This window comes from Sinocyclocheilus grahami, unplaced genomic scaffold (assembly GCF_001515645.1).
Source record: "Sinocyclocheilus grahami isolate Dianchi unplaced genomic scaffold, SAMN03320097.WGS_v1.1 scaffold602.1, whole genome shotgun sequence".
Taxonomy (NCBI): domain Eukaryota; kingdom Metazoa; phylum Chordata; class Actinopteri; order Cypriniformes; family Cyprinidae; genus Sinocyclocheilus; species Sinocyclocheilus grahami.
Genome location: NW_015505781.1, coordinates 618,852 through 631,844, shown reverse-complemented (window position 1 = coordinate 631,844; position 12,993 = coordinate 618,852). Strand labels below are relative to the sequence as shown.

The following is a 12,993-nucleotide window of genomic DNA, read 5'->3' as shown; positions in this document are numbered from 1 at the left end:
ATACAGAATACAAGCTTGCGCTGAGGCTCACTCTGTTTGTCTCGAGACTTCAGAATAAATGAGCGTAACAGCACACATAAACTCAGAAGAAACACACTGATGTAAAAATTCACAATGTTTAGTTTATTCATAACATGATATAGTTAAGTAACACCATGATAAGTGAGCTATTTTGCTCAATATTCTCACAACGCAAAAAAAAACATTCAAAACACCTACAGAGTGCACGCATTACGTGAAGTCTAGTGCGCGTGCGCATTTAGAGTGCGCTCTTTCACTGCATGATTCAGTCTATTAAAATACATTCAGAATGATCACAAATTCAAGACATGGGGGCAGAAAATGTGTATATTTATACCACTTCATCTAGTTAATCAAGCTGGAATGGAAGAGTGCCTTTTTTTCTCTAAAAATTACCATATACAAATGTAATATTGCTTTTTTACAACAGTGCAATAAACTAGATGTTTTATTAAGAGATTTATGTTTTAGACGCCATATTGCCTGTTTTTGCCAACAAAAATAATTCCAAACAAAGCAATGTCGTGAAGACACTGTGTGTTTCGTGCAAATCTTCCCACATCGTGACGTAGACATGTGGAGGGGGTGTTAGAACGAGCCGTTTTAGGTAGGAGTGGTTGACTCTTAACTTTTATAAAGAATATCTCTTTGGATTTGAGACTTTAGTCTTTGCAACTTTACAGATCTTCTTTATGCACCAAGAGCTTGTAACACTCCAAAGAGAAAGGAAAAATTGAAATGGCATCATATGACCCCTTTAATTTGTCCATAACCAGTTGGCTAGAAGACTACTTAAACAGATAAAAAATGTATATTAAAAAAAAACTTTATTTCATTCACGCTTAGATAAATTAATATAAAGATAGATTCTAAATCGTATTTCTTTCCTCATTGGTCAAGTGTTTTTCTCTCTTTATTTATCTATCAAGGTGCTACGGGAACAATCAATCTGAAAATGTCTGTTGATGTAAGAACATAAATAATTTGTGTATGACAGTCAGGGACCAAAAATGTCATATCAATATTTACAGTGACTTAAAAAAAGCACACACAGCTATATAGTGCAGAAACCATGACTCAGCTGCAGTATGATTTCACAAAACAACTAGTTTAATAGCACAAACGCGCCTATATATAGAGTCTATATTAGCGTGGGTTGAAAGACCAAGCTATTAATGTAGGCTACACAATAGGAAACGAAGTACTTTCATTCCTTCTCTTTTAGACTGCCCTGCGTCGATTGTCGAGCTCACTGATGTGAACGCGTCGGTTCGGTGATCTGCTGGCCTGGTCTGTGTATGAGCGAGGACGCGCAGGGAGAGGAGTGGGACTGGGAGCAGCTGTGGCAAATGTTCCACCAGTCCAGCAATCTCGAGATGAAAAGACCATTTACGACTGAAGAAAACACTTTAACGCACTCTTTGAGCGGAATCTAGTGAGGAGAAGCGCGTCGGACGTCCGCGATCACCTGCGAAGCGTCCAAAGTAGCAGATCGGCGCGTTTTCTGAACTCACTGCAAACAAAATAACAACCCCGAGAAACTGACGATAAAAAGCCCACAACTGACACCAGACCGAACCAGGGCCTCGGTACACCGTCCTCTCCTCAACTCGGACATTTACCCTGCACTATTTCAGAAAAGCCCCTCTTCTCTTTGTGAAACTCGGGAAACAATGAAGACTTAAACTCATGTGTTAGCCGCTGAGCTGAGTGTGTGAGTGAGTGTGTGCTCTTCTCTCTTCTCCAGGAAACTTTCTCCCGTCGCTTTAAAAGACTGGAAGCAGAAGAAGCTTTCACAGACTCGGAGAAGAAGCTCAGGCTGTCTTCTTGATTTCTGCATGGAGGACAGGGGCGAGGACGGCAGCAGAGGCCCCGACTCGACCCACTTTCCTCTCTACAGCAAACCCTCGCGAGCACGGCTGACGGATCCTGACATGATGATCTACCCCAGCTCTGGAGGAGAGGATCTCACGGGGAGAGCCGCTGCTGCCGGGTGCGAGTCGCCCTCCTCGGATGGGCCGGGCAGCAGCCGGATGTCGCCCACCGACGGGCCCACGGTCTTGCCACCTTTACCGCCGCCCCCTCCGCCGTCTGGAATCGGGGCGCAGGGGAGCGTGGATGAAAGTGATCAGCAGGATGGGCCAGAATATGAGGAAGAGGAGGTTGTTTTCACCCTTTCAGCGCCGCCCACCAACCAGTAAGGATTCATCTCGCACACATGTGTCTTTTATGTTAGTAATTCATGATGGGAAAGCACTTCTGACATGGGATGGTTGCAGCCGTGTTGTGATCATCTTAATGGTTGTGTGTCAAAAAGTAGTTAGCTATCTACTTCCATAGGGTTGATTACCTTTTTTGTTGTTGTTGTTGTTAACTGGCAGCTGTGGTCACTAGCCATTTAGTGTGGAAAAAAATGAGGTAAAATACAGTGCTAAGTTGCAAGCATTAAGAGAAAGATGACAACTCTATACGCCTAGATTCGTATGTGTAGTAATAGTATATTAGCTATTGATAGTCTCAATAATGTAGCTAATATTGATATAAATGCACGTTTACTATCTCAGACAAAACACCATTAACATGATGCTAGTATAAGCATTAAAAGGTTAGTTCACCCAAAAATGAAAATTAGGCTGCGCTTTACTCACCCCCGAGGCATCCTAGGTGTATATGACTTTCTTCTTTTGAAACTCAAAATACACAAAATTCTTTAAAATATTTTTAACAAGAAATAGTTCTAAAACACTGATTCACAGCATTTTTTATTTTGTTATCAGTTATATATACTGGATTGATTCATGACTCATTAAATGCTCATTTAAAAAAGGGTTAGTTCACCCAAAAACGAAAATTAGGCTGCGTTTTACTCACCCCCGAGGCATCCTAGGTGTATATGACTTTATTCATTCAGACGAAAGAGTTATATTAAAAATTGTCTTTGATATTTCAAGCTGTTTAATGCCACTCAGCGGGTGTTGCATTGCTTCAGTCCAAAATAACTTAAATAAAAAGCGCCCATCCATAAAAAAAGTGTCTCACACGGCTCCGGGGGGTGAACAAAGGCCTTCTGTAGCGAATCGATGCGTTTTTGTAAGAAAAATATCCATATTCAAAATGTAATAATCACTTTAATCTAGCTTGCGCCAACAGTTGTACACAGAAGCAGTTCCGGGAGGATGAGGTATGAGGTCAGAGCTGCGCATGCGCCGGTGAGTCTCGTGAAAGCCAACGTTTGTTAACAGGAGCAAAGGAAGCAAAGTTTCCTTACTTTAGCAAAGGAAAACCAGTCTCCTCTTGGCTTATATCGAAATCCTCTGACATTCTTCTTTACAAATCCTCGTTTTGTACTTCTAATAAGGGACTGGTGTTTTGTTTTGATCTCTCCCCTGCGTTTCCGCGTGCGTCACTTCTGAGCGGCGCATGTGCAAAGCCGACCTCCAAACGTCATTCCCCCGGAACTGCTTCTGTTTACAACAGTGAGCGCAGGCTAGATTCAAGTGATTATTACATTTTGAATATGGATATTTTTCTTACAAAAACGCATCGATTCGCTACAGAAGGCCTTTGTTCACCCCCCGGAGCCGTGTGAGACACTTTTTTTTATGGATGGGTGATTTTTATTTAACTTCTTTTGGACTGAAGCAATGCAACACCCGCTAAGTGGCATTAAACAGCTTGAAAGATCAAAGACAATTTTAATATAACTCCGACTGGATTTGTCTGAAAGAAGAAAGTCATATACACCTAGGATGCCTCGGGGGTGAGTAAAACGCAGCCTAATTTTCGTTTTTGGGTGAACTAACCCTTTTTTAAATTAGCATTTAATGATTCATGAATCAATCCAGTATATATAACTGATAACAAAATAATTCATGCAGTGAATCAGTGTTTTAGAACTATTTCTTGTTAAAAATGTTGTGTAACAATCGTGCATAATTCATATTACAATTATTAAATTTTTTACTGTAAACATAACGTTTCTAATTGTAAAATATTTTACTCTTTTTACTGTATATTTTAAAATACTTGCAGTTAACTAGGTTTTTACTGTAGCATTTTTACATTTCTCTTACATTATTCGACAGTAAACCGACAGCTAAGTTTTGATACAGACCGTTATCAAGCGTTCATAAGTAGCAAATGTAACTATTTGTATGCATATATTTAAATTTAACAGACACACTTGTCAAGTCACTTTGTGACTTTCATATGATATACTTCCTCATATTGCAGAATGCGAGGTTATGTATTCTGAATTTGTGCCATTTAGTTATGGGTTAACCATATAATTTACCACTTTCTTTTATCAGATATATAGTCTCATGTAAAAAAAAAATCCACTTTATTCTGCCACTGTGTGTTTTTGTTGTTGTGAATTATAGTTTTGACCTATGCATTGCAATAATATGGTGTTTTGAATGTCTTTGGTGTATCTAGACCTTCCTTCTGCACACATTGTGAAACCACAGTTAAATAATTGTGACTGCTTTCTGTGTCATCCAATATCATATTGGTGACAAGATCAGTGGCTGAATCTAATGAAGAATGTCAGGGTGGTGGCATAGTCTATATCACGATAAGCTAAACGATAGTGTGTAATTTATTGTGGCTCTGTCATATCTTTGGTTGCTCAAGAGTAGGTTGATAATCAGGCCTGGAGTTTTATATTGCGCCCAGTTTTTTCAGCTCATCCTTAAACTAAGGTAATCAAAACTAATATCAGCGTTTCAATATTTTACAGTAAAACATAATTTTAAAATACTTGAAAATTATGTAACTTCTGTTTTACTGTATATTGTAAAGTAACTTACACTTAGCCAGTGTTAAGTAGCCTTTTCAGTTTTCCATTAGTTTTAAATTGTGCACCATTGTTTCAGCTCCTCAAAAACACAAACACTATCATCAGTTTTCAATATTTTACAGTAAATACTTGATGAAACCAAAGCATGATTACTTTAATAAGAGACCTGCCTATGATTTGACAGCAGCTCTTACTCCAACTTTAAAGCAAAAATTGTGAATCAAGGTATTTCGCAATGATAATTCGGATATCATTTCCTGTTGGTTGGCAGTGGTTTCTTTGAAAGTGCTCAAAGTTGTCACAGAAAGCATGGGGGTGATTTATTTTGACTTTCAGTATCATACATGGCTTTATCAGATGTTTTTTTTTTAGTGCTGCACAGTGCAAAAGGGGGAAAAAACAAGATCACAGAAGAGATACTACAGTGATTTTATAAGTTTGCCTTGTGAATCGTGCACTACCACTCTGCTGCACACAGTTGTTAGCTCTTGAGATACACTTGCCGTAGACTGGTGACCCAATTATGACGAAAGCTTCCAGATGATTGACTCTGACAGACTCGACTGCCTATAAGGCTGGGCACAGTGGCCAGTGTTGTTTTCTGATGCACCGATTCTGAACCAGAGGTGCTCCATAAGCTTATATTACTGTATACACTCAACGATTGCTGAATTTGCACCACAATGAGATGTAATTCACATTTCAGCCCTTATCTGCTCAAAATGGCTTAGGCTGTGACATAATAGAAGCCTGTGTTGGCTTATGGCTCAGTGCACGTCTAAAATATGCAACACCTTTGCAGTGAAAAGGAAGCACATGCGATGTAGGTGACTAACAACTTGCAGGCTTGTTTTATTTTTGGTGTATATTTTGACACCAGGATGTCAAAAAAGACTCTTTTTGTGCAGACAGCACATAACTTGTATAACCAACTTGTATAGCTGCATGCATATTCTCTTGATTTCATCATTTCCAGATCCACTTTCAATTTTCTTTTAAACTGAGGCAGTTGTTTCAGTGTTTTCTCAAAGAAGTAGGTTGAATGGCAGTGCAGTGTGGTACACATTCTCCGAGTTGGATGCAGTCCTGCATGTCAGAATGTGTGACTAAAGTCAGTGCTTTAGTCACGCACAGAAGACAACCACGACCGTTCACACCTCTGTGCTGCGCACTTCATTCATAAACAATGATGCCAGCAGTGGAATAAATATTTCACAGATGCTTTCTACTGTTTAACAAAGACAAAAAAGAGAGCCTGTGAAGAGCGGGGCAATTCTTCGTTGTAGCACCGGGCCTTGAATGCAAACAAACAGCACTGTGGAGAAACGAGCAGGTTGATTTTGTTTCCACAAAGATTAGAAAGGATTTGGAGTCATAAACGGTTTGCCTCAAGAGCTGGAAAAAGTGGGAGAGTTTGATTTGGAGATCAACAGCAGTGCACATTGTGTCTGCTAGATAAGCAATTGTTCAACAATTCATTGTTTTTGACTGCATTCATGACCTTGTGTTTAGTTAAAGCAGCAGTTTTATTTGACAAGGATTGTTTTTAACCATTTCTAAACTGGTCTTAAAGGAACACTACACTATTTTTGAAAATAGGCTCATTTTCCAACTCCCCTAGAGTTAAACAGTTGAGTTTTACCGTTTTCGAATCCATTCAGCCGATCTCCGGGTCTGGCGGTAACACTTTTAGCTGTAGCTTAGAATAGATAATTGAATGCAATGATATTACGCAGTGCCTGAAAATAGTCCCCAGCACGCTCCCTGTGCAAGCAGGTGGTCACGTTGGTTATGTTGACGGAAGTTAGCCTATTATAGGCACTGCGTAATATCATTGTGCCTGCTGCACCCATGGTAAGGCAGCAAAGTACCTTGATTTTTACGCCGGAATGAGAGTATAGTTCCTATAGCCACATCGGCCTAGAAAATCGCAACTTTTCATTTTCCGTCGGTCTTAGTATATGATGAACTACAGAAGAGTCAAGTTTTAAAAATTATAGAAACTCTTTGGTAATTTTTGAGCGAGATGCTGACGCTCTAATCAGATTCAATGATCTATGCTAAGCTATAGGGTTGTGACGGTGAGGAAATTTTCCCACAGGTTAATCGACATGTGACAACACCGGTAATACCGGTATCACCGTGGGGGCGGGGGCGTTCCCTCTTTTCCTTGCTTTCCTTCGCTTTTAAATAGCTTGTAAAAGCTGCGTGAGCATTTTACTTTCACTTTCAAATAGCGGCAATTCGGCATAAAGCAATTGTTCGTTTGAATTTTCCCTCTTTTCCTCGCTTTTAAATAGCTTAAAAGCGCAGTGCGCATTTTACTTTCACTTACTTTCGAATTAGCGGCAATTCGGCGTCAATTGCTTGAATGTAACAGCAAAATACAACGTCAAACTCACTTTAGCCTATATATAAAACATAGAACTTTTATTAACAAAACGAATAAAAATACACCATGCTATAGGGAAGGCTATGCCTAATATAAAATAACTTACATAAAGTTTAAATAGGTATACAAAACTGTAAATAAGTAAACATGTATAATATGTAACCAAATAAATAAGAACGAACGTTTATTAGCAAAACGAATAAGAAAGCTTGGAGGCACGGCATACACCTTGATGTCATATAAAATAAATAAATTATACAAAGTTTAAATAAAGTAAAAATCAGCAAACACTGTGGAACAATTAAATAAGAAACGGATGTTTAAAAAAAATCTTCCAAAATCACCTTAGATAAACGGCAAAAGTCAACAGGCTTTTCAAAATCCAAAATATTGCCAAACAGGCGCTTTTGCATTTCGTTTCGAAATGAAATCATCCACCATCGTCTTGCCTGTCTCACCTCACTCTTCTTGTCAGTCAGCTCGACTCACTCTCCTCACTGGATAAATGAAATCTGATCTGTGATACGACTGTCGTTTGGCACACTGCATTGAGCAGCCGCGTTCAGTTTTTAATTGTAGTGTCTGTTCTTTTACTGAACTAAATGATTTTTATTACTATAAAAAAAATCTAAACGATGGTGGGGGTCGGTGCCGCGCTGGGAAAGTGACGTAACCGGTGTTGCGGCTTAACACCAGTATAACCGTTAGCACCGTCTATTGTGCCAAGCCTACTAAGCTACAGCTAAAAGTGCTACCGCCAGACCCGGAGATGGGCTGAATGGATTCGAAAACGGTAAAACTCAACTGTTTAACTCTAGGGGAGTTGGAAAATGTTCCTTTAAGTCCTCTGCATTTACTTTTAACCACCTCCTTATTGCATGCTTTAAAACATATGAGCACCAGGATTTATTCAAGCATTGCACGTTTCAGATCATTCCTTGGCTGTTTATGGACATCTATTGATTTCTCTTGATAAGAACGTAGGTCATGTATGCTAAGCTGTTATGATGTTTTCCCCCATTATACTGTAAAAGGTCTAATGCTGTAAAAGCTCAGCTCTTTTATGGATTGTCTAAAGACAAATAAATATATATATATATATATATATATATATATATATATATACTGTATATTTAATGTCATATGTTCATGAGATTGCATGCATATTAGCAATATATTTCAAAAGCTGAATAATCAGACAATTTTTGGAAATTGAGATTTTTGGCACACAAGGATAATTATGCTTCATACTCTGTATGACAAACTAAGAGCAACAGAAACTATTTATATCAGTGACGGCAATGCAAAATGAACAAAGCAATACTTGAATGTTAGTTTGAACATTTTAATAGCATAAACAAATTTGAGGTAAAATATCTGTTTTTAATTAACAAAAATACTCTAAATTATAATTATAATCAACAATTCTCCTGCGTGATTCATTTGGATTGAATGAACTCAATACAGCCCAAAACTCAATACAGTCTGTGATTGTCATTTCTGCAAAGGATATTTGTGGTGGTGCCTTTGAATTGAAGAAATTTAACATAATTGTTACTTAAAGGATTAGTTCACTTCCAGAATAAAAAAAAAAAAATCCTGATAATTTATTCACCCCCCATATCATCCAAGATATTCATATCTTTCTTTCTTCAGTCGAAAAGAAATTAACGTTTTTGAGGCAAACATTCCTGAATTTTTCTCCATAATATAGTGGACTTCAATGGGACCCAACGGGTTAAAGGTCCACATTGCAGTTTCAGTGCAGCTTCAAAGTGCTCTACATGATCACAGCCAAGGAATAAGGGTCTTATGTAGCTGCATTAAAACTGCAATTTGGACCTTCAACACGTTGGGTCCCATTGAAATTCACTATATGGATAATGTTTTCCTCAAACGGTTTTCTTCTTCTTATTAGGTAGAGCAGAGCTATTGTTTAAAATAAGAGTTTATAAGATTTAAAATCACAGTGTAAAGTATTCCGATTTAAATTTAGTCACTAATGCTAAAAAGCTGATGATAAATGGATTTTAATTTCTAGGAGATGATAGGAGTTTGCAGATAGCCAAATTAAATAACTTTTAGGAACAATCTCAAGTTTAACATCTTTCACTTAGCAGTGACTTTGGTTTATTTGAAAAAGACACAGACCTTTTTCAACTAGCAGCAGATTCGTGGATCAGCGTGCAGGTCTTGAGGATGTATTATCCATCCTTTGCTTGACCCGGTTTCGGCTCCCGCTGCACAGTAACTGCTCGCTAAACATGGGCTCTTTAGTCATCCATCTGTGTGCTGGAGGACAGTCCCGTGTGCTGACTCTAACAAGCTGTGACACTCCATCATGTGTGAAGATAAAAACAAAGCTGTTTGGCAGCTGCTCCCAGACCCAGCACATCTCCACCTTTTTTCCAGTGTGGAAACTTCTGAAAAATTGCATAGCTAGTCCAGGCACTTTATATAATGGTTAGTTGTTGAGGAAGCTGTTCTGACCTGCTGAGTTTGCTCATTTACAGAGTGTAATATTTTTATGTTGGCATTAAAAGGAAAGCTCAAGTTTGAATTTGAAGGGTGTGGGATGCCGAAAAGTTTATCCAAAATTGAAAAAACTACCATTATTTACACACGCAGCGAAAAACACAAGGGTGGTCAAGTTGTGTCCTCCCACTGCTTTTAGCATCTCGCATCCCATTTGTCCCCTCCCTTCCTGCCCTGCCCGCTCTCTTTTACTGAGCCGTTTCATACTTTGAATTATTTGAGCGACTACCTTCACAGAGGAAGGACATCAAAGGCAGACAAGGCAATTCTTCATCCTCCAGCATCTCTTAGTTAAATCGTTCCCTCAATGGAGTGATAACCAGCTCGGATTATTTCACTTTTGGACATCAGCTAAGATTGTGCCAGCCCCACCTCCACTCGAGTTTCTGCTCACTGACTTAAAGAGCTGTGTGGTGAGGGCACTCAAACAGCAGGTTCTCTGGGACATGGCGACGACCAAATGGGAGGTTTGTCTTGTGAGACAGAGGAGACAGACCCCGGCGACTAAACAGCTGAGCGGGATTACTTTGTGAGTGCGTGAGAGTGAGCCCGAGAACCCAGGATGCAGCAGAGGATGAATTCCGCGTAAGTGGGACACGAAGAAGTGGGACAGACTCACAGAATATGGAGGGAAGAACTATTTATTGATAATAAATAAACACTTGTTTTTTATTTTTTTATTGATAAGCACAGTTCTGACCAGAGCTGGCTGATTTATTGCACATCATATATTGACAATGAATGTGCATTAAGACAAATGTTTTAATATCATCTGTGATTTAAAATAAGCAGCAAATATTGCTTTAAAGTTGGAACTTTCAATCCATTTTTATGAATCACTTAAAAACAATTATCCAAATGCTCAGTTTCATCATTACTGCGGATAGATAGATAGATAGATAGATAGATAGATAGATGGATAGATATTGTGTAAAATTATATATAGTTAAATGTATTGCTATTTATTTACTGTGTTTTGTAATACTGGTGTTTGCAAATGAAAAATAATTCGGTATCGAATCTATTCCTTTGATTGAAAAAAAACAACAAAAAACCTTAAACTAATTTGATCAAATGCATTAATATTGTTATATATATATTTTATACTGCCTAAAAAATTATGGATTTTTTTAAGCTTAGTCCTCAGCTAACCCAGCCCTAATTCTCGCTGGAGATTTATTTTTTGGCCATAATATTTCTCTTGCATTTTAATATAATGTAATATATTTTATTCTATAATTTGTATATATTTGATATATTATTTTACATATATTTTGTATATTTTATTTATGTATGTGTATATATATATATATATATATATATGTTCTAGTTTCTGTAGTATAAACTATGCGTTTAGTGACTAAATACTACTACACTCAGTGTCTTTTATTTCAAATGACTTAAGCTTAGTCCTCAGCTAACCCAGCCCTAATTCTCGCTGGAGATTTATTTTTTGGCCATAATATTTCTCTTGCATTTTAATATAATGTAATATATTTTATTCTATAATTTGTATATATTTGATATATTATTTTACATATATTTTGTATATTTTATTTATGTATGTGTATATATATATATATATGTTCTAGTTTCTGTAGTATAAACTATGCGTTTAGTGACTAAATACTACTACACTCAGTGTCTTTTATTTCAAATGACTTGAGTTATTGTCTCAGGTGGACAGATGTTAAATGCACAAATTTGTAGTTGAGCGTGGTTACATAGTGCTTGTGCTAAGAGTTGATTAATTAGTGATGTTTTTCTTCATTATAAATGTTTTAAACCATTTGAGGAGGGCAAAGTTGATTATTCATCAGTTTCAAACTGTCATGAAGTTTTCACAACAGTAATGCTATTTTTCTGGTGTTCAGATGGAGATCATCAGGATTTGCGGTGTCCTCTGTCCTCAGAATGAGAGATGGGCTCATGACAGCTGACAGTATAGTGGAAGGGCACTGCTAACATAAGGCTGTGTGTGCAGCTTCATTAATCTGTCATGCTGATGAGTGGTGACGTGACAACTTTAGAGGTGTTTTTGAGGTAGTCGAAACCCATCAAGAGAGATGGATGAGTTGAAACTACTTGAGAGAGCGAATACGACCCCTCAATCAAGTCTCAACAAGCCTGCTCTGCCATCGCTTCCTCCAAGATGAAGTGTTGTAAATAGAGCCCGACCGATATGGTTTTTTTGGGACGATACTGATATTAGGGAGTAAAAAAAAAAAGGCCGATACCGATATATCGGACGATATTCTTTGTGTATATTATAGTACAGTACCAGTCAAAAGTTTGGACACTTTCCCATTCGTGTGTCCAAAAAATTGACAGGTACTATACTGTATATAGAATACAGTATATACATAAACAGAATATATACATAAACACATTTTTTGCAATGATCACTCAAATGTGGTGATCGAACACTTATAATGGTGACAGAGATATGTAAGGGAATTTAACAATTTAACAAACTTTACTATCCAAAATGAGTCTGACATCAGTGCACTGAACAGTAAAGTTGAAGTTTATTCAACTTTAATTCAATTCAATTCCATTCAACTTTATTCCGTTGAAGTTTATTTTACTTCGGAACACTCGTTCACAGATTTGTCTTCACACACACAGACGAAACTTACTAGAGAAGTGTGAAGTGGGACATAATATAGGGGAGTGCGATGCACAAAGTAACGGGGGGGTTAGTTGTAACACATGTGGTTTGAATATTTATTTTACCATAGTAAAATTTAAATTCTGGCTTAACTTCCATTTTTTGAGGGTAAATAAAGAAAAACGTATACACTGTAAGCATGAAACAAAGCGACATATTTGTACTAGACAAGGGTAAAATTACTGTGGATAAAAAATATATATATTCTGAACCCCATGTGGATTTACACAAACTGAGAAAGTCAAAAAGTGTTACCTTGTGCCCCGCTCTCCCCTACCTCTGTAAATAAATTCAAAATAAATTCACGTCTCGCGCACTTTAATGCCCTTTGAATGTAACGTGTACGTTCCCTTGGAACTGGAATCATGGCGGAATTTCATGTGATGTCCACTTCGCAGGGCGCTTACGGTCGAATAAGGCAACGCTTGAATGCTGCCTGAGCAAGAAACCTCCTTACTGAAGGGAAAGTGTTGACTGGTGTCACTATCTCGTGAATGCGCTGGCGGATCTCCACCAAATTCGGGGAATCCCTTCAGCTCGAGGAGCCCTCTCGAACGCCACCCTCCGCGCGTC

The 12,993-nt window shown here is 38.0% G+C and overlaps 1 protein-coding gene across 1 annotated transcript in view; it reads left to right on the top strand.

The window, feature by feature from the left end:
* Positions 1–1,252: 1,252 nt before the first annotated feature.
* rasa1a (RAS p21 protein activator (GTPase activating protein) 1a) overlaps positions 1,253–12,993 on the top strand; it is a 63,805-nt gene continuing 52,064 nt past the window's right edge. The window contains exon 1 of the mRNA XM_016240857.1: positions 1,253–2,218. Coding sequence (XP_016096343.1) covers positions 1,860–2,218 — 359 coding nt within the window. The 5' untranslated portion in view covers positions 1,253–1,859. The remainder of the gene's footprint in view (positions 2,219–12,993) is intronic.